This window comes from Biomphalaria glabrata, chromosome 14 (genome assembly GCF_947242115.1).
Source record: "Biomphalaria glabrata chromosome 14, xgBioGlab47.1, whole genome shotgun sequence".
Taxonomy (NCBI): domain Eukaryota; kingdom Metazoa; phylum Mollusca; class Gastropoda; family Planorbidae; genus Biomphalaria; species Biomphalaria glabrata.
Genome location: NC_074724.1, coordinates 26,923,403 through 26,948,733, shown reverse-complemented (window position 1 = coordinate 26,948,733; position 25,331 = coordinate 26,923,403). Strand labels below are relative to the sequence as shown.

General features: G+C 34.5%; 1 protein-coding gene across 2 annotated transcripts; it reads right to left on the bottom strand.

Annotated features, from left to right (window-relative positions):
- Nucleotides 1-751: 751 nt before the first annotated feature.
- Nucleotides 752-23,658, bottom strand: LOC106055174 (vang-like protein 2-B). Of its 2 annotated transcripts, XM_056010162.1 has the most exons (10): nt 23,377-23,654; nt 18,227-18,285; nt 9,088-9,201; nt 8,832-8,972; nt 8,364-8,483; nt 7,524-7,742; nt 6,741-6,869; nt 5,965-6,177; nt 4,837-5,119; nt 752-4,544 (listed from the first exon to the last, which is right to left on the bottom strand). In XM_056010162.1, the coding sequence occupies exons 3-10, from the start codon at nt 9,199-9,201 to the stop codon at nt 4,114-4,116; spliced, it is 1,650 nt and encodes a 549-aa protein (XP_055866137.1). In that variant the 5' UTR covers nt 18,227-18,285; nt 23,377-23,654; the 3' UTR covers nt 752-4,113. The 2 variants fall into 2 exon arrangements, with proteins under 2 accessions (XP_055866137.1, XP_055866138.1); XM_056010163.1 differs by lacking the exon at nt 18,227-18,285 and having other exon boundaries at nt 23,377-23,658.
- Between the last annotated feature and the right edge of the window lie 1,673 nt (nt 23,659-25,331).

Genomic DNA, 25,331 nt, shown 5'->3' with positions numbered 1-25,331 from the left:
TAGATGTGTGTGTGTAGTACACAATACTATAGTTATCAAGTATACAGAAAGTGTGTGTTAAAAATGTATTGAAAACAAGAGGCTCATGTTTAGTGTACAGAGTATCAATGTACCATCCATATTGTAAAGGAATTATGTGTATGAATGGAATAGATCAGTCAATAAATGAATGCTTCAAACAGATAGACTTTTGTTAAAGAAGTCTTAAAGTAACAGTAAAGTTTGGACTCCAATAGGAACATATTTATTAGACACAGACAATGTGAGACAAATAAGGTCAAAAGATACTTTAAAGTCACTTTTCAACTTAGTTGGTGGTGGGGTTTTTTTTTGTTTTTTTTTTTAAGTTTTTGTGTTTTCCAAAATGTGACATTTAACACAGAAATACTGAATTGCAAATCAATTATTTTAATTTTAGTCTTCAGGGTTAGAGTTTGTATTATTAAATACAGGCCTTTAAATAGGTCTAGGGGTCAAGTCTAATATCTGAAACCTATAACTGTAGCTAGGTTTTAGATTGAGACTGCTTCACATATGCACTTACACATTATACAAAATTAACACTACCATATTATCAATATTGTTGATTTGTAGTAGATAAAGGTTTTCAAGGAGTTTTACCACCTGTAAGAAATATTTCCTGCATCCAGGAATGTCTCACTTTTTAGAACATTAGACCTGCCCACTTTCTAACTAACTTCTAAAGGAAACATTTTTGTTTAGTGTCAAATGAAAGTAAAAGAGAAGTAAACACTATTTCAATCAGTTTTAATGAAACAGTTTGTTGTATACATTCATGTCTTCTCATTTTGTAAATATTTATACAGCTGAATTAGGTGGACACTGGTCATTTAGAGGTCATTGTCCAATCACATCCACACAGTTCATAAGCTAAGAATACATTCATGAATCTACAACAGGCCTCACAGACACTGGTCACCTGATGCCCACTATCTCCCGTACACACGTGAACAGATCACAACTCAGGCATATCAATTAGTATTCCAACTTAAACAATGAAACATAAAGATATGTACATATTTATACACATAATGAGATGTTACAGCATTGGATATGATTACAACAGAACTCTACAGTATGATACAACTAAAAAAATAACTGAAATAGGACTGGACATATGCCACTGACAAAAGCACTGTTTACTAAATTCCAAATCTTACAGCTAATATCCTCTTCTGAAAACATCTGAGCATCACATGTATTGGTCCCAACATTTATTACCCCCAATGAAGCTTACCACCAGACTAGTGTTATATGGCAGACAATGGCTTGGACTGTTCTTTCATAGACCTAAACTTTCTTCAAACTTGGAATAAACAATATCTACCAAATCAGCTGTGGTATCCCAACTATGACATAGCTTCCCCCTGCTAAGTCACAAAGTCGGCAGCCAGGACACTGTTTTCACCACATTGACAATACTTCCCCTCGTAATATCAACTAGGTCTCCCCCTCAGCTAATCATTACACACTAAGAACAAGTTACATCTGAACAATCTTGACAATGAACGGAAGTCTACACACACACACACAAATCTTTTATGCACACAAAATATAGCAGACAAATTAGGTTTTGAACACAAAAAAACATACACATTTTAGAAAATTACAAGCAAAAAAAAACAAAAACAACATTAACTTCAGTCCTAATAAAATTAAAATTATTTCATTAAAAAAAATAATAATAATAATATACTGGTAAACAAAATCAATAGCAAAAATTATTTGATTCTTCAAGGGAGATAATCAGAATGTTGAAATCTCAGACAAATACATTACACTGTTTAAGTGTGTGTTTAATAACAATGATCAAATAAGTTGGGACTGAAAAACAATAACACCCTTTGTAAAGTATAAAAAAAAAAAACACTAAATTTATTATTGCCATATTATATTTTAAAAAAAGGGTGGTGGTGGTGGTGGTACACAACATCAATGACATTAATGTCATTCACTGATGCAGAAACAATGTCAACAACACACTAACATATGTCCCATCAAAATGTATATAAAAATCAACCAGCCAACAAACAAGTTAAAATAAATAGATGGTAACCAAGGGTCACAACCATCTCTTACTTTATATAAAAAACTGGTGTAATGGACACAACCATTTCTTTGTTTTAATTGTAATAGACAAGGTAAATAACAAAGAGCAAAAAAGATTTTAGAACGTGTGGATTTATGCCTGTATCAGATCTCATACTGTCTAGTTTTTACATCCTTTACAAAACTTTATGTACATGGAAATACAAATAGCTATGTTGAACTACTAATAATGATGACTACATGTAAAGTTGTGTTAGTGGGTTCACAGTCAATCCCCCTCATCAACATTTACACTCAATGATTTAAAGCTTCTTAAGTAGAGGATTACCACACATTACACACTCTATGGCTAATGGAAGGCTGTATGTCATTTGAAAATATTTCATTTTGCAACTAAAACTTTAAAGGTGCAAACAAAATGTTTTGCTTGACAATGAAGGCAAATTTGTATCAAAACAAAAGAGTACAAATTAAAAAAAAAACTACAAATAGGTTGTTAAAAAATCTGATATTAAAAAAATAGTTCAATAAATTGCACACAGCAATGAAAATATATAAATTAAATCTACATGAGTAGTGGTGGGGACTTCGAGTCACAGAGAACTGACATGAAAAAATGATGAGTTGACACCACAAGTTGATCTTAATGTTTACTTTTGATGTTCAATGCTTGACAAATTCAACAACAGAGCCCCTGAGCCTGGAAAGGTTTTATCTTCAAAATGAGACAGAGCAGAGATTTGTACTTCCTATCAAAAGATCATGTATAAAAACAGCATCATATAAGCAAACAAAAAATCAGATCCTTACAAAAGTTAAGACTCAACTCACACCTGGTATGTTATCAATAAATAGGTCTATGTTTACATATATAATATATATAGTATGTGCATAGCATTCTGAGAAATGTGGTTGATAAATAATGGCTACACTTGTTGGAAGATTGGATTGAGTAAACACTATCTTTGCTATTGCTTTCAAACCTGTCCCATCCCTTCACTATCATTCCATTAAAATATCTTTCACATTGCATTACATATTAATAAATCCTCTATGAGACTAATGGCTGGATCCCGAGCACAACAGCTACTTTCCTAGAACAATGAACAGAATTACAGATTCAAACATTCCAGCAAATAATCTGCCACAAAAAGGTGCACAATTTCACTAACTTGCCATTCTGAATGCACCAACGCTCACATTATCTACACAAGTCTTTTGGGAAACCCAAATAATCCTGGACAGTGATCACAGACGGCAATGCTCACTGTTGCAAAGGTCGTGTAATCCCAGCTGGTTAAGTTGGACAGCAATTTGTAATGCGCTATTTGACAGCATTTCACACATCATAAAGGTCATACAATATTTTAAGTAGACATTATCAAATATGTGATCAAAAGAGTCAGATTTCCATCAACTTAAAACAACCATAAAAAAAATTATGTTGATAGAAAACAATCCTCCTTATGTATACATTATATCTGCTACAAAAATTAAAACTTGACTGGGCCAGGTCCACACACTGTATTTCTACTACGCAGCATTTGTATTTTAACTGCTACATTCTTAAAAGATATATGGCTTCAAGTAACAATAAAGTAACATTTAAATCTCCAAGCAACTTTTTTTTTAAGATCTGTAATGACAAAAAAGTAAAATATCTTAATTAAAAGAAAAACAAAAGGTTATCTAATGTTGACACTTTAAAAAAAATTCAACAAAAAAACATGAAATGCTTTTTGTTTCTCCAGATGAGTGTGACTATTTGTAACTGACACAATAACTCCACAGTATGTTTTTATTTACACTGTTAATAATTGAAGGATTCGGTTAAGCTCCTACATGATGACAGGTGCAGTCAATGTTGAGATAAAACATGACACATGATTTCAATGTTATGTGATGAGAAGGTCAGGCAATGACCAGATGAATCACAACCAACAGTTTTGACCAGCCAATAGGCAGTCATTAAGTCAGATTTTTATTTTTGTTTTTTTTTTTAGCAAAAACTGCACAAACTTTTCAGAAAACACTGTCAATGGATCATACAGAAGTCTCAGAATTTAATCTCAAGACAAATTTGTTTGATTTTGGATGAAGCATCTCCTCTGTCAGACTGAAATGTGGGATTTTGGTGACAGTGCAGAGCAATGACACTGGACCCTTCTTGAGCTGAAACACCATCCTATTGTCCAGCTCTCTGGTCAGCAACTGTTCGCAGACCAGTACCCATCTCTCTGTGCTCTTAACCTCTTGCTCATTGCCACAAACCACAGCCCCTTGTGTCAGGTACTGTGATACAAATGCTCGCGGGCTCATATCATGTGAAATGCAGCAAGCAAGGTGGCTCAGGACAGCATCCATGGTGTATCTAGGTTGCTGTCGTGTGACCCTCAAGTACTTCTGCAAGGCTCTGGCCAAAGATGGAAAAACAGCAGCTGCTGCCTCATTAGGATCCATGGGTATTGCAGGACCTGAAAATATGACGTTTAATTTTAATCCAGTTTATGTTAAAAAAAATATATACAATGTGGATATATAACATTTCATAGAAAGGAAGTTGTTCCTTTCCTGACATTTATTGAAAATAATTGAATTATGCATTCTGATGTTTCTATTTAATATAAATAGCTTTCTACACTAAGAATCCACAATTAAAATCTGCAACTAAAATATCAGATTGAAACAAATCTTTGCTAATCTCTGCTAATAGGGTCATGTTTAGGTGTGTAATATATTGGAACACAATGAGAGGTCCAGACTTACTCTGTTCATCATGTAAACGTTTGATGTGAGTGAAAGCCTCCTCTGTAGCCACCAGGAGTCTAGCTCTTCTCTTACGGACACGCCTCTCATACTCCTGCTCATCATAGAACCTGTCATTGTGCCCCGCCTCTCTCCGGCGGTTTTGAGCAGGAAACACTGGCCTGTTGCGTCCTTGTTGGCCAGGTTGGTTCTGAGCATTGCCATCGATGTCATACACTTTAAAAGCTGTGCTGGAGTGTTTACTGTGTTTCTTGGTGACATTCTCTAGATAGGGATTGTAGGTCTAAAAGAAAAGTAAAAATTTAATTTAGTGTTTACAAGAGAGTTTATAGGACTTTTTTTGATATTTTAGACATATTGTCATTACCAAATTAAAATTCATTATCTACAATTTGTGACATGTGTAATAATTTTATAGTGAAAATTCCCACTTAATTTAAAAATAGTTTTTAAAAAAATCTATGACAATTCATTGAACTGACACTCAATAGTTAAATAAAAAAAGAACATTTCCTGACTAACCAGAAAAAGTAATTTGATTATTTTGGGGTTTTGGCACATCGGCACAATTTTGGCCATGTCGTGACCATAATCCCTCAAGGGTTATTCCCTCTTTATAGCTCAAGATCTAAATGTTATACAACTAAGTAAGTTATTAAAAATAAGGACCATTCATAGCTCAAATAGTAAAAATGTATATAATTTAAGAAAAATCTGTTATATAAATATTATATATTCATTTTTTTACTTTGCCCTATCACAAATCAAATTTTCGTAGTAAACTCCACCTCCCGGATAAAGCCCAGTATTTTCCCAGGGTCAACATTATCAAACAGTGTTTTTAAGTTGTCTGCTCTAAAATACTTCCCTCTAGTAACCAGGCAAGAAAAATTAACCCGATCCCTTTATACCAAAACAAAAATAATAAGACTATCAATATTTTCATTCAATTTTCTACTTCACAGTAATTTTGTATCACACTTAAACACCCCCCCCTCCCCATAAAAGGGGGTTAAAATGAAAATATTTAAACAAAACCTAAACACAAGTTTTCTCTTTTCCAATTGAGACAATGCCAAGGATAAGCCATTACAATTACAATAGACAAAAACAATTGAAGAAACTCACATCAAAATCTCTATAATAATTCTCCAATATATGAACAGCTGCCCTCTGGATACTCAACACTCCAACACTATAGACCCGGGCTTCACCATCAGGGGATCTCACCACACGGATGGCAAACTGGGGTTGCAAGTGGCGGATCTCTAGCAAAATGATGGCTATGTAGTGGACAAACAAAAGACTGTCCACAAGACTTAGAGCAAACTGAACAATACCCTGAAGGAAGAATGAAAAGTTTATCAAATAAATAATACAACAATATAACTGAATAGTAATTTTAGAAGGAAAAGACAAAATATTAATAATACAGCTGAATCTCTTTTAATCTCTTATAAAAATAGAAAGTTTTAAATAAATTAACTGTGTTTTTTATTTAATTTAATCAAATTTTCTTTAAATTTTGTAATACAGCTATGAAATTCTATACTAATTATTTGACAGACCGAAGCAACATTTTTTGTTTTAATAGATGTAAACATAAAACACCTTACCTAATATGTCCATTTAATTTTACATGAACAATTTACTTCCTTATTTTTGATATACTAAAATAATATATCAATTGAAAAAAAAAATAGGGGGTAAACATTTGGTTTTATCATTAAACACTGCACTCTTCCTTAATCTTTGGACATGCCACTATTATTATACATTTTCTTATACATAGTGAATTTACATATTAATGTAAGCACTAATATTCATAATTGAAAAGAAAAGTAGCATAGAAAATGCACTAGAGTTACTAGAAAACACTCCAGCTTTTCATTAGATGAACTAACCTCATATGTTCCTTGTTTTTCTTTAAATATCCTGACTCCGTAAAACAACCAGAAAGCAAAAGTCAAGACAAAGACTAAGAACAGGACTACAGCTCTAAAGACAAACACTCTGGGCATTGTAGCTCTAGGCTGTAACATAATAGGCAGAACATAATGAGTAAAGAGAGCAACACATTTTTATTAGATACCAGTATGCAATTCAATAAGACTTTCAGGGACAGCATGCTAAAAGAAATTTTTATTCCATTTGGTTATAAGCAGGTCACTCTTTAGAGTCTCTTTGCACAAGGCCCAAGTAAAGTAAAGTTCCCTTTTCAGACCTTGCAATCTATAGGGCAGATGATGTTAAGGTCATCTGTTATTATGGCCAACGGTTTACGAACAAGGCTTCATGTGGCCAGCACAACAACGAACCACCATTAGAGTTGGGTGGACTCAGGGATGCCCTAGAAATCCAGGAATTCAAAATCCCATCCTTCACAGAGATTCGAAACCAGAACCCCAGGTTCAGAAGCCACGCGATTAACCATTTAGCAACCGCGCCACACACAAGGCCCGAAAAAGTTAATTCTACTTCACTTGCTGAATGATCCTTTTCTCTATTTGAAAATTACTATTATATTAATTAGTAAACATAGCTAAAAACAGCTAGTTAAAAAATATGTAGAGAAGAAAGTAAAAAGTAATAAATATTTTTGTTTTAATTCTAAAGTGGTTTAGAATAAATATTGTTCCTTATTGAACAAAGCATTTACTGTGTATAAACCATACTTTTTTTTTTACCTTCCTAAAGAATAGCGCAATAGCTCCAACCAACAGCACCAAAAGCTTGAAAGCAAAACTAATGAGAAGTCCCTCGCAGGCTGGCTTACAAAGCATATCATCCAGTTGAACAACATCCAGCTTTGGCAGCAACAGCATGGCAATGGGAGATAAGAATGCTATCACACTCAGACCAACAGTTAATGCAGTGCCCACATATCTTGCACAGTTGATACCAGCCTAAAAAAGCAAAAGACGTGCACAGTAAACATTAGCCTATAAAAAAATCTCTCATTTTTTTTATTTATTTTTTTTTGTTTGAAAGGGAAAGTAAGATCAATACTTTATAATCTTCTTGCAATCCAATAGTTTTGAAGTTAATATTTTGTACTTTGTTGACATTTTTTTTCAGGAAAACAATTTTAAGGCATGAAACATCTTTCTCATACAAAAGGTAATTTTTTTGTAATTTCTTGTATGAGTTGAATCACTTAATTAGACCAGCTGGTTATTTAGACTAAAATGATGTTTTCTGATTAGCTGGATCCAGCTGTGCTGGTGAAACCATAGCACAAGATTTAGAGATGTCAATGTCTATATTTTGGATAATTTTGTTCCAGAAACAAAAGTGCTTAGAATATCAAATTTAAACAGAACGTTAAACATTTCAAAGCAATCAGAGTTGATTACGATATGTTCCTTGGTTAATAATTTTAAGCACATTTACTAGCCACAAGGGGAATGGGCCTAGTAACAATATATTCCTGGGTTTATACATTTTCAATACATTTACTAGATGACAGTTTATAAAATTAATGATCAGTCATTGTTCTGGTTACACACTAGTTCAGCTATGCACACCTGACTATCTGAGTCCTTGATGACAAACTTGTTCAAGTCCTCCATAGAGAAACCAGTCTCACTTGTATTGCCTGTGATAGCTGTAGTGTTGTCGCCCCAGTTGTCATCTTGGGGAATCACCTAGTGAGTACAGGAATAGTAAAAAGAAATGGTTACAAAATAGACTTTCATTCACAAAGAAAATAAAATAAGCAGGATTTTTTAAAGTGTTATACAATTAGATAAAAACAAAAGTATTTCTCCTTTATTGTTTCTAAATATGAAACATGAAAACTCAAGCAGAAAAAAAAACCTTTTAAGTCAGGACCTATGAATATTTGAAGAAAAATGCTGCTTGAGAAGTATTATAAGACTTTAACAAATTCTCAGAGAATGTTTTGATATATTAAGAAAAAAAAAAAATATATATATGTAACTATCAAGATAAATTAAGTGGACAATAAATTCATAACAATACAATTCTGATACCTGAACTTCAATTCTCTCTTCTCCCCTGTCCATGTCCATCTCTTGACCAGGAGTCTTTATTGTCACTGAACGATCATCTCTGTCAGTGTCATGGCTCTGACCTCTTGATATTGCCCTATTACTACCAGGACGTGAAGGAATCTGAAAAGAAACAAGTTTGTTCATGAAATTGTGGACATTATAAACAAACTATTTTTCATCTCAATACTTTCAAAGTCATACATTCAATACAAAAAAAAAAAAAAAAAATCCCAACCTGTGGCCTAGCTTGATGCCTGTGGCCACCATTCCCATGATGACTTCCATGACTTCTATGTGATCGCTCTGATCTCTCACTTCTGACAGACCGAACACTTTCACCCCCATCCATCTGAAAAAGAAATGTGATAATTATAAGTATAGCACTAATAACCAAAAAAAAAATAATGATCAAAATATCACATTGAACATCTAAGTGAAATAAAACTGTGACACCATTTCCTATTTCCTCAAGAATTCTTTGAGTTCAATGAGTAACATGCTACATACTATTTGTTTGGAAAAGTAGTGCAGCTCATGTTGGTGAATGCAAGGCTAACATGTTCTTAAACATGGAGGAGGCTTAAGCTTGTATAACTATGCAAGCCAAAACAGGTTTCGCTTATTACCCTAATTAGGGTTAAAAATGTGCCTACTTACCATTATGTCTACAGGCTGAAGTTGAAACAAGATTTCAGTTACTAGTAACAACAGGGAAACACTAGCTTTTAGAGGGGACTGACTACTTTGACTACTACTAAAATCTTTTCTTTTGATACAACCAATACTGATTATCTTTATCTTATCTTATAAAATACAGACGTTACTTCGTTACTGGTACACAGTGGTGGTATCACTGTAAACAGTGAAGAAACGAAGATGGTCTTACGCACTCATCATTTCCATTTGAATGGCCATCAAAAGGTTTATAACTTTCTAATATTTTTAATCAACTTGTGCATGCCAAGCTGAAAGTACAGGCTAGGAAAGTAGAATTCTTAAGGCTCAATGCCTAATAAAAATGTAGAAACAAACAGTAGACTACTGGAACAAACCCTTTTTTTTAATCAGTAAACAGTGTCTTAAACCCTGATGACCTATAGATCACTTACTTTTTATTTAGGTAACCTCACAATGAAGGGAAAAAAAAAACTAAAGCAAAAAAAAAATTAGTTTTAAACTATTTTTTTTTAAATGAAAAATAAAGATATCAAAAAAGGGACTAATAAAATATGAAGAAATAAATATAACATTGGATGTGTAACTGTAACATTTTTTTTTATAGCTTTATAATTGTAGCTAAAAATTCACAAATGGGCGACAACCCTCCACTACTAGGTTTCATGTTATAATAGCAGCCAAGAAACATTTTATAAGGTATCACTAGCAGTACCTCTCAGAATGGGTTTAGTTTCAACCCTTACAGCCAAGAGGCCAATAAAAAAAAAATATTTCACAATGAAATAATCTTCACAAGTGTACTTCACACCAATCTCAGACATAAAGCCTAAGTTCTGGTCCAGATCTTGATAGGCTAATGAAAGCTGTTGACAACTGTGTGTGCATTTGAGTGTGTGTGTGTAAATATGTGCATAAGTGTGTATTGTGTGGTGGTTAACACTGATTTCCTATTCACTGTTTTCAAGACACATTATTAGTTAAAAATATGGAAATGTATATATAGAGAGAGATTATCAATATCACACACATACACAAAAATTAAACTTTAATAAATACACTAAATACAGTAAAACTCTAATGAACATAGAAAAAAAATTATGAATTCAATGTTAAGTTAATCTTCAAAAAAAATAATTTTTGTATGGCATACAATATTTACTGAGAATTTAGAGAAGTTTTTGAATAGGATATTTACAGTAGTTCTCCTCCCAGCATGAAGCTTGTCCTGGCATATTACCTTCATCCCTGGCTACAGTTAGTGTTATCTACCTTACAAGCAAAACATGCTGAGCACTGATTACATTTCAGGCCTATACATCATATCCCACACAAAGACAATACCAGGAGAAAGAGAGGAGAGTGATAAGAAAGTTTTGCATTTCCCTGCTCATCAGCAGATGATAATCAATGAACATATAGTAAGTTCTACTTGAAGATAGAAAAACTTGTTTTAAAAAAGCCAGTGTTGAAGTCTGGTAAAAACAAAATTGATTTAAAGTTAATATGTATTTAATTTTTTTTTAAATGCCCCTGAGATAAAAATGTAAAGGGAAAAAAAAAACAATGCTGCTGAAACAATCTCAATCAAATCAAAGAGTCCAAATGTATTTTAAAACCTAATCTTTAAACTGTTGGAGCATTTGGCTAAGTAGCATGAACACTTTACAGCTACATCCTTGATAGAACTAATGTAAGACTTCAAGGAGGTCTTATACAGTAATTTATTTATTTTTATTTCAGACCTTCCTTCAGCATTGAACATTGTTACATCCTAACAGGATATGGGGCAGGCAGCGGAGGATGATGGCAGGCAGGGATTGAACCAAAGACAACAGTCCTCTAGAGTACATACCACATGACCAGGCAACCATCCATATATATATATTCAATATACTTATTAAAATGTTTTTATGGTTAAAAAGGCTTTAATAATTTCACTATAATCTTAAGAGTGAATCCATAACAGGCTTTTTGAGAGTAAAGAAATGGAAAATAGGGTTACATAAAGGCTTTCATTTCATAATTTCACTATGATCATGAGAATAAATAAATGCTAAAAATATTTGCACTGGGCTAATTCATTATTCATTCGATTATTTCTAGGCTTTTAAAATTTAATATCAATTGTTTACAATGCCAGCTTCATTATGTTTAGTTATTTAAGTTATGTGACAAAGAGAGAAAACAAGGAGGAAGGTGAAACTTGAAAGACATTATCACTAAGTATAACAAGCCTCAAGACTTTGTGACTTTTGTCTCAGCTGTTGTGGAGAAAAGCTCAAACTTTGTTGCTCACAAAAATCTGATGGACAGAGAAAGAAGATCCACCGTCAGCATTGACTATCAACATGTTCAACCAGTGGCTCTCCTGTCCCCTAGTCACTTGTTCATTAAATATCTCCTGTCCCCTAGTCAGTTGCGTAGCTAGCAATGTGCGGGTGCTGCGGGCAGCACAGGGCATCAAGTGGTGGTGGACAACCTTTCTCAGTTAAACTACAAATTTTAATTACATATATAAAAACAAACACATGTATTTGTTTTGGTAATTTGTTATGTCCTCTATTCTTTCTTAAACTAAATATTAACTGTAGACCAGCTTGAATCAAATTTTAACAGATTTGTTTAAATCTTTGAAAGCAACACACTTTAACACTTTTTTTTTGAAGCTGTACAAAATGTTACTTCATTGTTCAATGCAATGGACACGTTCATAGTAGTGTTGTTTTTTTTTTTAAATTACTAATTAGTATTGGTCCAGTGGGAGAGGTGGTATTCGGGAAAGGGTTTCAACCGCTCAGCAAACACAACCCTGCTAGAGAGGGGATTCGAATTCAAGTTCCTTGTAAGGTGGCCAAGCCGTAGCCAAGTGGTTTTAGCCTCTCAGCCACACACCACTTGCTTGGAGGGAACTTGAAGTTTGTCTGTGACTAGGCAACAATAATGACATCAAGGCTCAAGATGTAAATAAGCAAGAGGGGGAAATGTGGAGTGATTATCTGTAGACATACTTGGAATTCATGCGTTTTCTCTTAAAGCAGAATCTGCCACTCCATAAGCATAGCGAACGAGTTGAAGAAGAATTGGCAGTACCAAATCAAAGTAATATCCTGGAGTCAAATTACTATCCAAGTAAGATTCATTCCTGAGACACTGAATACGTACATGCCCCAACAAAATAAAAAAGAAATTTATTGTAATATAAAAACTAACGAAAAAAAAAAATCATACAGAAAGTTTAAAAAGCAAACATCTCTCAATTATTTTCAACAGTACACATCTAAAATCTGTATCAAACTTTGATGGTATATTGTCATGCAGAGCCTCAAAGGCGTATAGGCCACAAGAAAAAATTGCCAGCGAAAAAAGATGAAGATTTTCTATCAACACACACGAAAGAGCTACAGCTGGAAATACTTTTCATGGACCGTATTGTTCATGAAATAATAACTCCATAAGAATAACGTCATAATAAATAGGAATTTTAGTCGCCTTTATTAAATTTTCGGTAATCAATCTCGATGGTTCTCCCAGCAACATAGACAAAAACGAATTGTTTTCTGGGGGCTTTAGGTAATTTACGCAGTTTCTCCAGAGGTCTCTGAACTTCCAAAACAAGAATCTATTGAGCTTTTGAGTTTTATAAAGAAAAATATGTCAGTCCCCGAGTATTGCCGACTTGATTCGCACATTTTTTTAAAACTATTGTGGTAAGTGTGGCGACATGCAAGCGAAGTTTTTCCAAACTTACTTTGACGATGAAATACTTACGATCAACGATGACGAATTAACGACTCACTAATTTTGAATAAAACCTAGAGGAAAAAATTGATTGTAAAATTATGGATAGTTTACCGGCGAGAAAGCATGTGAGATTCACTTGTATCATCTTTTTATAAAATCAATTCTTTGCGAAATAGCAATGCTTAATGAATACACTTTATTTCAAAATTAGAAACTTTTCGCTGTTTTAAAACTTTTTTTTTTGGAGGGCATCATGAGGAACTGCCACACAGGGCATCAAATACCCTAACTACGCCACTGCCCTTAGTTACTTGTTCATTAAATCTCTCCTGTCCCCCACTTCATCAGAACTCAACAACCAATGGACCAACAGACCTAACCTAAAAGCTGAACAAAAACAAGCGAGTGGAAATAATACTGGGGGGGGGGGGGGGGGGGCCTCAAATGACACAGACGAAATAGTATTTTAGCATAGGTTACTCCTGTACATCACTGAGTCGGAAAAGATTTATTCTGAGAGGATGGGGGGGGGGGGGGGGGGAGAAGTTACAATTCAATAGATAGAAACATTTAATTTAGAATTTCTTCTTTAGAAAAATAGATGAATGATGTTTAAAGTGATGGCAGATGTGCTGTTTTAAAACTAGACTTTTAACTCAATTCTAAAAAAAAAAAATATTAATAATAAAAAGTTTTCAAAATGTTATATTTTTCACAAACTCTAAAAAAAGTTTACCTCAAAAGAAACGTATCTCTAGATCTAGCAATGTTCTTATCATTCACATGAAGGGCAGTATTCGCGTAATTAAACACCACTAACTTGTCCTTGTATTATGCTCACTGTGTTAACCACAGATCACTTACCCCACAGTCAAGAGATGTCCTAAATACAATTAACGCGGATGTAACCAAAAAAAAACAAGTGTAGCCAATAACACATAGACAGGTAAACTCCACAGCGATGGGGGCTATATTTTAAAGACAGACTCCAGCGGCGCCCCTCCCCTCCCCTCGCAGCATCCCGTCTTCACCCAATCACAAATTTATCATAACCAGTGCCCGGTGTACAGACTACAAAGGCGGGGGAGGAAACGGGAGGGGGGCTAATCAGAAGCAACTTCAGCAGACGTTTAAAGGGAGACAAACGTTCTACATGGATGCCGACAAACGCACCTTCGACACCGGTGAGAGGCTTGCTCCCTTTTCGTAACTGGGCTCCCCATTCTTTCCTCACCCAGTTTTAACTTAGGCATGAAATTATCTGACTTTTTTGACGGTAGCTTGGGAAATAATTGGCTATGTCAAAAAAAAATAAATCTAATCTATTTTCTTTTCCATTGTCTAAAGAGAGAGTGAATGAACAATGGAATGGGAGAAAAAAGATATACGAAAATGAAGGCAAAGAAATAAACTGATCATAAAACAACGGGGCAAAATGTCGTGGTCTGGCTAACAAATAATAATAATAAGCAGCCCACTTACAGGCTGACTGTAAAAATAGACGAACTCTTGCCATGTTAGGCTCGCTTATGACAACCTCAGAACAAAAGGGGAGGGGGCAACTCATTTCATAGTATTTAAACAAACTACTAACAAACAAAAACAATTCAATTCTATCTTAAAAATATATGCCTTTATACTTAACAACAACAAAAAAACGAACTTTACCAACATAGGAGAAAGAAAATAGGTGCACACTTAGATGTATAACAACTAGATTTAGATGCTACGGACAGGTCACCTCAACCAGTGGTTGTAAAGTCGCCGGGGAGGGGGGGGGGACGAGGAAGGCCATGTGTTGCAGGCCTTGTAGTCTTGTCACAGATGGCCAGTATCGCTCTTTGTAGTTCGTGGAACAAAGGATAGCCGCAGCAGACACCAGGAAGGTCAGGGTCTAGCCGCGTTCCGGTTCAGTTCACGTTGCCCTCTGGTCATGGCCTAAAGTTATGTCAATTCTCTTATAACAAGTTGACAGAGGAGAGCGCCGCCCTATTCTTACTGTTGACTTCCACTTGCTAGCAATGCTGCGGGCTCCAACAGACTCTTACACATCTGTTTTTTGTTTTGTTTTGTTTCGTAGGCAAACGGACTAACCAGTCCCATGCACGAAAGGGAAAATTACACCAGCTTTCATCTCCCCACCCCACCCTTTTTTTTATGTGTGTATCCTTACTTCATTTCTTCGCTTAACGTTCTAATCAATGGAGGCACGTTCAACCCGAGGACGGTTGGAAGGGGGGGGGGGGAAGAAGAGAGAGAGGATTAGTGTGGGGTACGATAGGTAAGTAAACGAATCACTCCCCCCCCTCCCTTTTCAGCACCCACTCAAAGTACGACGAAGAGCGTACGTCTTCCAGTCACGTGACCCGCTCTCATTGACATCGGCAACGAGGATTAGATCTGGACGCTCCACGCACACAGAAGAAACCACAGTAGAAAGATTATGTGGCGCCTTGGCTTCCACAATAGGAACAACGTTGTTCAGTGAGAAATCCAATCCTAAGGAGATAAAAGTCTATTGCACAGCGAAAAAAAAAAAAAGATTAAGGAATCGTTACAATCTGTGTTTTTGTCAAGTCATTAGCTCAACAACAGCACTATGTTTCCATGTACGCTTGGGAAGGCACAAAGGGGGCTGAACTCGCGGAACGTTTTATTAACAAACTACGAAGAACAACAAACAAAATAAAATAAAAAGGCCTCGAAAGTCACAAGGCACGAGAGCAAGAGCAAACTCACGCAAGTACCAAACAATGCCATGTTTAAACATTGACGGTTATGAAGATGAATGACTGGTGTTAACAATGCCGCGGGATGCGCTTGCGGTTTAGTTGCCAATGAAAATGGACAGCTTGCCATCAATAAATATTAATTTTGGCCACATTGCACAACAAAACATTGGCATGCGCACGTTGCCGGCTCATGGTCTACGAAGAAACAAACAGGAGCTGTTTTCGAAGGGCTGCCTAGATCCGAAAAGCGTACTTGGTCTAGATTCCAAGTCTATATTGATTAGCAATCTATTCTATCTATTATAAGAGTAGCATTGTTTCAGGAAATAGGCCAAACGATTAGAATTTACACATGTATTTTTTTTTATAGAATTGTACATCTATAATTTTATTGTTGTTTTTGTTGAGAATATTAGAACTGGTGTAAACTGAGGCTAAGACTCTAGTTCAAATGTGAATGTGTCCATACAGCTGCACTCATCAATGATGTATCAAGCATGAAACGTGCACAGAACCCAGCACATTAAAGCGCACACATTAGCCGCACTTGACATGCACCGTGAGCACCACTTCACGCCGTTTCAAAACGGGGAGTTACTAAATTTACCCAGCACTTCAAGCAGTACCAAGAAGATTCACAACCAGATACTGGCAGCATTCATTAAAGAAAAAAAACAGCAAATGTAAGACACTTAGAGGATCTAATTAGATCTAGCTCCTCAACGAGAGGCCTACACAGAAATGTTTCAAAATGTATTTCGTTTTGAACATCTTTTTGGGAGGGGAGGATTGATTTTCACTGTGCAAAGAACACTACTGCCACTACAGGACTTTTGATTTCTCTGTGCTAGTTTATTGCAAATCATGATTTGTGAATGGATTAGACTGACTGAACATGAAATAAAGATAATCTGTCTGGTATGATCTCCAGACTGTGGGGTCAATGCCAAAACGCAATGCTGCCACCCTGAAGGAAGTTTGGGCTATAGGTTATAATGCCCTTCAGTTCTGAAGGAAAGTCAGGACTTGTAAAACAAAATCTTCCATTAGATCTCCAACACAAAAGTTAGGTTTTTAGGAAAAAAAAAAGGGGGGGGAGGGATAACTGTTCCCACATACTTTATGACTATTGAAAACTAAAAAAAATCATAAGCTATATAATATTATTTTTCTTTGGTCTTACATTCCATAAAGTCTTCAACAAGTAAAATAATTTGATTTGTAAAATTATTTAAAGAATGTACATCTACATATATATTGTTTTGAAATGTTCTCAAGAACATTTTTGTTGTGTATTTTTCAAATTCAAAATTACAGGCTTGACATCTTGATTTTTCAACATCTTTTTCAAGTCTAAGCTCTGAGTTCCTTTTCATCGCACCTTTCCCAGAGCTGTCTTAAAAAAGAGACTTCAACAGGGAGGTACTATACAAATTTTCACAAGAGGTAATGATAAGCAAGATGCATTCAATCCTGAAACTCCAAGTCACAAGTGTATGTTAAGGATTTCCAAAACCAACAGCTACTCATAAAAGGCTCATGATTCTGTTATATTATTTATCAACTAAAAAAAAAAAAAGATGATACTTTGTAATAATAATAATAAAGCATAATTTTTAAAAAACCTATATCTAGTATTCATTCAGTAATCACTCTTACAAAAAGTTATCAGCTTTATAAAGGAGGAATTGTCTTCTTAAAAAAAAAATTTAGTTATAGTCTATAAATCTTTAGGAGGGGGCCTTTTTTTTTAAAGAGCTTGTTGGTTAAAACAGTTTTCCACACACAAGCTAAGAACAGTTTCAATTCACTCCCTGAATATTTCAATTCCATTGAGTGCCCTCATTTTCATAGCCAGCAGTAAAAGTAAAAAATGTTTTGTTTGTAAAATGTTTTACATGTTTCGGATGTTCCTTCAGAGTTGAAGATAGTTTACTTCCTAGTCCAAACCTCCCGCAGGACGACGGGGGATGGGAGCGGGCAGGGTTTGAACCCTCGACCGTCGATAAATCCGAACGACAGTCCAGCGAGCAAACCGCACGACCAGGCAGCCATCCTGACATTAACACTTCAAGATCATCATCATCTATCCCTTGAATTTCTTTGTAGGGGTGCTGTGACAATTCACATAACCAAATCCCACCATTTTTTCCCGGTCAGCAGTTGTTCTTAGTAGGATATCAAGAGAGAGGCTGGTTTAAAAGATGCAAAATAAGAACTTACAGTGAAAAGTGTTAATCCTAATTCTTTTCCCTATTGGTCAGGTGAAGTGATGCTGGAGTCTAAAATAAATTAAATAAATCAATTACTTCAAAAATAATTATTAGAAGAATTTCAACTAAAACCATTATATATTATTAAAAGTCTTTTTAGCTGAAGATTTTATGTTTATTATTATAACTCAAGCCCTGTGAAATTCAGCTTTCCATATCATAACAATATATCTATGTCATCTGCAAGGTTTGAAAAAATATTTAGAACTACCCACCGGCTACACCAGTGGTGGGGGAGAGGGTGTCCAAATTAGAAAACCCTCCCCCCGGGCCTGCACTTAAAGGGGGGGGCCCCTAAATGAGAGTCAGAAATTTGTTTTTACATTTAATATTACGCCATTACCTCATGTCATGATGTCAATTGTCAAAATGCAGGGGCCTCTAAAGAGGTCAAGCCCCCAGGGCCCCCTAATCCCTAGCTACGCCACTGGGCTACACCCATTGATTTGTTTCCAAAATATATATTATTTATTTTGCCATGGATCCTTATTACGACTAAGGCGCAAAGTACATTCATTTGCCCAGCAAATTCTGGTATCTATTACGTTGAATTGGACCAGCCAGTGAATTTGATTATCACTTCCTCCTCTGCCTAAATAGCCTGTATATTCTAGTATATGTTCTAAATAAATGTTAAATTGGAATGGCCTCGGCAAGCTTTAAATTGCACTCCCAAACACACTCACTTCAGGCCTTTGAATCTTTTTCTCGCTCACACAAACAAAACAAATCTGAATCTAAATCTGAGACTCTCTGCATGCATTCCTTCTCCAACAGCATTCATTAGTTATCCATTAGAAAATACTTGAAAGCGGAACCAGAACAGTTCAGCTTTTGACATTAACTCACATGTTGATCCATAGCCCTTTACATGAATTTGATTACCTGTATCATTTATCATTGTATCATTATGCTTTTTTGTGCATCGAATGCTTACATAATATTTAATTTTGTCCAAAACACAAAACAAAACATTTTAACGCTTTCCTAATATAATTTTGACCTATGAATTATAGTGTGTAACATTCAATTTGAACAAACCGCTTACTGGTATTAAATATAGACTTCCCAGACATAAAACACTTCTTGCCTGAGAATTCTAGCATCACTTTTTTCCCCACACACCTATCACCACCACTAGAAAAAATAATTCTACATCCATTCACTGACTTTTCTTCAGCTTCTTAATTCAATATTTAAGTATCTCATGTCAGCTCTTTGTTAATTTTTGGTCAGAAACTTTTTTTTTATCACTCTTGTTGACTCCCCCCACCCCCAATTTTTTTCTTACCTCCATCCTCAGCATAAAAATAATAAAGTATACCTGCATTTCATTTAGTTTTTATTGTAACACAAAAAAAAATGTATTCAGTCAATTATGGCTTCATATGAAGAAAAAAAAATAAATTTTTAATACAATGTCTACAAAACTAAGGTGCACGCCAGACATTGAATGAAACACAATAGTGCTTAAAAAGGGAACGAAGTATATGATTAGAAAAAAAATAAAATAAATAAATTGGGTAGAAATTGCAAATTTAAAATCTATTTTGGTAAATTTAACCTCTGCAGTTTCGTTTGTGAAAATATTTTGATTGTTCTAGACCCAAGGTGTAATAACAGGTTAAATTTCATATTTTTTTATCCACCAAAGGTGGAAGAATTAATGACTGAGTCAGGGCCCTTAGTATTATATATATGTAATGTTTCTACTAACACACTTTTGGCCCATGAATTATTGTTTCTGTTACAAATAAATGACCGGCCTGCCCTCTTTCTCTTTTCTCCTCTCTCTCGCGAGCCCCAATTTTGTTTTTGTTTTCCCCCTGCGAATTGTAATTTCTCTGACATAAACTTTAACTTGATAGGTATGACCCGCTTTATAAGCCCCTCCCCCCGAAACACACACATGCTTTTGGTCTGTGAATTCTAATATTACTTTTACTTATCTGCAGCAGCAAAAGATAAGCAATTATTTCTCTCAATAAAGGTAGGCTACTATGTATAACACTTTGTTTCCCTCTATTTTTGCCTGAATTTTATGTTTACACACTGAGTGATACCTCCTTATTGTTGGCGAAATGGACTATGCTTATATTCCACATTCGGTTATCTAGACCATCAATTATCTGGACAGACCCTGTTCTAAATTAATTTGGATTATTTATGTTCTACTGTAGATCTAGACCTAGTCTTAGTTTTAATTAATTATATATCTGTATTTTAATTACTTAAGTTTATTTTAACAGATGACCTAGAGACTAGATGACTAAATCTAGACCTAGATCTAGTACTCTATTAGTATTATTAGAGTCTAGTTAGTATATTATCTTATAAAATGATACAGATTTGTTAATTCAAAAATTAAGATGATTACTGATCGAGTCTAGATCTAGAATTATAATTCCCAGGATACACATTTGAGGCCAAAAGGATATCTGCAGCCGAGGACAGGCATAGATGGTGGAAAGAGATCCTAAACCAATCACAGGAACACAATGAGTTTGATGTGGCTAAATGAAGTTCACAGCTTTGACATTGTAGCTAAGTGAAATACTGCACTCCTCCTTAAAGGGAAACTCTGATGGTTTTTTCAAATTTCTGTTTTTATTGACTAGATCTATTTAAATTTGGCATAAAAAATTGTAATAGTAAACATTTAAATACAATCTTTTAAAGGTGCTTAGAAACATTTATAAAATTTTTATTTGTAATAAATTAGACACTACATTTTTCACATATTTGAAAAAATGGGATTATGTGAAATTTTGTTTTATAGACATTGCCTACATCATGAGCAGCAAAAGCACAATTTAAAAAGAATATAATATCTATACTATAAAGTATAAAGTAAGGCATATGTATGTATGTATATGACGAAAAGACATCAAAACCGCTTGACCAATCTTGATAAAACTAGGCAGGAATGTTCCTTGGGTACTAACTTAGACCGTAGTGTATATATTGTAGCCCTAAAACAAACTTTAAGACCCTCAAAAAAAATAAAGTTTTCTGACTCTATTAAAGCTATAGTATTTATGGATCTAGGCCATGGTTAACAATGTAGACATGAGAAAAGATCGAAAGGATTTAGACCTAGATCTAATTTTAAGAAATACACTTTGCGCAGATAGTTTTTTACTTTGACACATGAAAATACAAAAGAAGATCCATTGATTTCATTATATAATAAAATTAACCTTCCATTTTGTGTTTCAAAAGCATTTTTTACATAAATTAGTTCCTGATATCTGTGACTACAGATTTCCTGGCGAACATTCTTTCATTAGACATTACCATTACCAAATGGTTACACATTAACACATCTCTCTACTGAGTCTAGGCCTAGGTCTAAAACTCTTATTGAACTCTAAGATGATAAAAATTCTTTTTGCAAAAGATAGTTTTATGCTTTAACACATAAACATACTAATTATTGTCCATTCCTTTCATATTTTAATCAAATTAACATTCAAATTTGTTTTTCTAAAGCATTTTTAATACATTCGTTCGCTGTTTGCTAAAGCTGCGTAGCCGTGTTGAGATAGGCCTATATTCATTCATGAAAAAAGGTCATGCATGCGCAACACAGAATGAACTCTATAAAAGCCAATTTTTAACTCTAGATTAGTGTAGATTTAGATCTATGTCTACCTCAAGATCTACTTTATACTTTAACATATGAACATACAAAATTAAGTCTATTCATCTCAAATTTTAATCAAATATATGTAGGCCTACAAGCAAATGTTTTAATTTGAAAAAATGGATTTAAGCCTAATAGCTATTTTGATTTGATAGCTTCAATCACACTATTTTTACATTGACACATTCGCTTTACTTATTACATTATTATTTCATTTAATTGTTTACAAAACACTCTCAGTGACTATATCGACAGTAATGCGCAAATAAAGACCCGCGGGTAACATATATATATGTCTAGTATATATATATATGCAGAAGCAGATAGGAAAGGGTAGCATCAATACAAAAAGGTGAACTACATTGAAGTTGATTGAAGCATTGGCAAAGGAAGCAGCCCTTCAGAACAGCCCTATCACAAATGATTAATCAAAAGACCTGTGCTCAGTCATCAAAAAAAAATTATAACAACAAATATTGCGGAAATTTGCTAATAGATCTAGAAGCTGCCAGAGAGAAGTGATAGCAGATGAGGAGGACAAAAGAAGAAGTGGATAAGCATTTCGATTTTCAGGAGGAGGAGCTACTGTACTGAACTGAGTTACAGACTCACCAGAGTTGTCAGACCAGAGAATGTATCTTATGTAAACTAGAGTTTAACAGGAGCTAGAAATAGATCTAATCTAGATCATAATCATATATCTTGCCCAACTAAAATGTAGATAGTAAAGTAAGAGATTCTTGTTAATTAGTTTTCTAGTCTAGAATCTCTAATTTAGTAATTATACTTTATTATAGTCATAGTTAATTATAGACATAGATCTAGATCTATTCTAGAATCTAGTTAATAAAAATAATATGTATATATCAGTATCAGTAGCTACTAGCTATATGAATATGACTATATGATTTATGATAAAATAAAATATACTTCATATAATATACTATATATATAGTTATAGTTCTATACTAGTATTATATAGAAAGGATCTAGCTAGATCTAGATCTAGACTAGACTAGAGTAGAAGTACTCAAGTAGTCTGGAGTCTAGAATCTAGTCTACTCTAATGATCTAATCATACTCTGTCACTGTCTTTATATTCTATATCATCTATTATGATCTATCTATCAGTATCACTAGTATCAGCTATCTAGATCATACTATTACTAATCTACTAGAATATCTAGAGTCTAGATAGATCTAGTAATATTCTAGTAGATGTCTACTACTACTAGCCTCTGCAGGCTCTTCTACTCAATAAAGTATTTAAAGATAGCGACATAATGATAATCATCATAATGAAAATAGAAGTTCAAGACATTCACTGTGATTCAGTCAGATTCAAGTTATATATATACTTCTAGATAATCTATAAGTATAACTTAGTCTTAATTAGATCTAAGTTAACTATATTTAATCTAAATGGATTAGCCTAGTCTAGATCTATATTTTACCTGGGCAATATAAAATTAACTTTTAAACAAAGACAATCACTAGAATTACAAAAGGAATTATTATCGTCTCCTTCCTATACTTGGTACGGCAGCCATATTTTTAAAATTAGGAATGCCGTTGTATATTACTCCCACTAACGAACATCAAATTCAAAGTATTAATTGAAATCAAGGTTGAAAAAAAGGGGAAAAATTACATATCCATTTAAACACAATGATAATTTTAAAACACTTTATAGGCTACACCGACATTATTTCAAGTGTACACTTTGAGTTTTATAACTTTCTCCGTAAAAAGTGCAGTGGGAGTAAAATCCATCTGCCAGGTAGCAAAGGTATCCTTTGCTTGCATAGCATAAGGCGGGCCTACGCTACGAAAGTCAAGGTTTTATAGCTTTACGACTAGAGTCTGAATCTAAGTCATTGACGAAATTTTCTGTTAGGTCTAGACACTTAATTATAGGCCTACACAAATGAGAACCTAACAGTATCATAAGTATATCCCATTTGAAATATGTAAAGTTGATAATTAATACACTTTTTTGTAAAATGTTTTACATAATTCGGATGTTCCTTCAGAGTTGAAGATAGTTTACTTCCTAATCCAAACCTCCCGCAGGACGACGGGGGATGGGAGCGGGCAGGGTTTGAACCCTCGACCGTCGATAAATCCGAACGACAGTCCAGCGAGCAAACCGCACGACCAGGCAGCCACCCAGGCAGCTAGGACGCAGATGAAGCCGTTTGTCTATGCCATTTTCCAAGAATATAGAAATAAACGTGTTATATAGGCCTAAGCTAGGACGCAGATGAAGCCGTTTGTCTATTTGTTGTTGTTTTTTTGTGTCACTGTGTTGTTAGTGCCATATTATTCTACGACGGTGACAGTGGCAACATATTTTGAAATTTTTGTAAAGAATCCCTGGATCTCAATGATCAAATATTGTCTAGCGGCTATAGTCAGTCAATGTGGAACGCAAATAGAGAAGAAACGGATGGACCAATAGATCTCGATCTATTAGAGCTATATATTGGAAACAATTTAAAAGCCCCCCCCCCCCCGATAGTTCTAATTCTGCACTTATATTTGTGAAGAATAGAGGAAAGAAATCATCACCGTTTATTGGCGTTTGTGTGTCCTATTCATCATGCCTTTCATTGCGGCAGTGGCGTCATTAGGGGGGGTGCGGGCCGCACCGGGTGACACCCGTTAGGGGGTGACACCCAAGGGGTAAGAATGCACTTTTGTAAAAAAAAAAAAAAAGGTTGCAAAGACAGTTTGTGTGGAAACACGAACTCAAAATCGGCCCCCGCAGCAGGTTTCAATATTTTCAGAAGAATATCGGTATTAAATTCTATCAGAAGTGGTCCACCCAGGCAGGTAAAAAAGGCAGGTATCAATATTTTCAGAAAGAATATCATAATGAAATTCTATCAAAGGCAGATGACAGAGAAGAATGAAGAAATAAGGTTGACAGATCCTGTGTGGTGCCCCAAAGTTCAAGCAGACCTAGGGATAGGTGAATGTGAAGTTAGGTTTGAACCTGGCCTAACTGATGGGTATCTAATTGATCTAATTGTTTTTTAAAGGGTCAGTCTCTTATCCAAAGCCTCTAGAAAAAAAACATTTCCGAAAAAAAAAAAAGAAATCCTTTAGTTTTATGTTATACGACATTGTAGACGCACTGCAGTTCACGCGATAATATGAAAAAACTACTTATTAATTGTTGGTTTAAATTATGTCCGACTTATTTGGATAGTAAATAGATTTTTTCTCATAAAAAAAAGTTAACATATGTTTTGTAAATGTAGTATTTAGTATGACAGAAATGACAAAACTTAGCAATAAAATTGTAAAAAAAAATATTTTTGACCAAAAATCTAAAACCATTTGCATAAATGTGTTTAAAAAAATGGTAAATTGCTATCTCTCTTACTAAAAAGCCTCTAGTGTT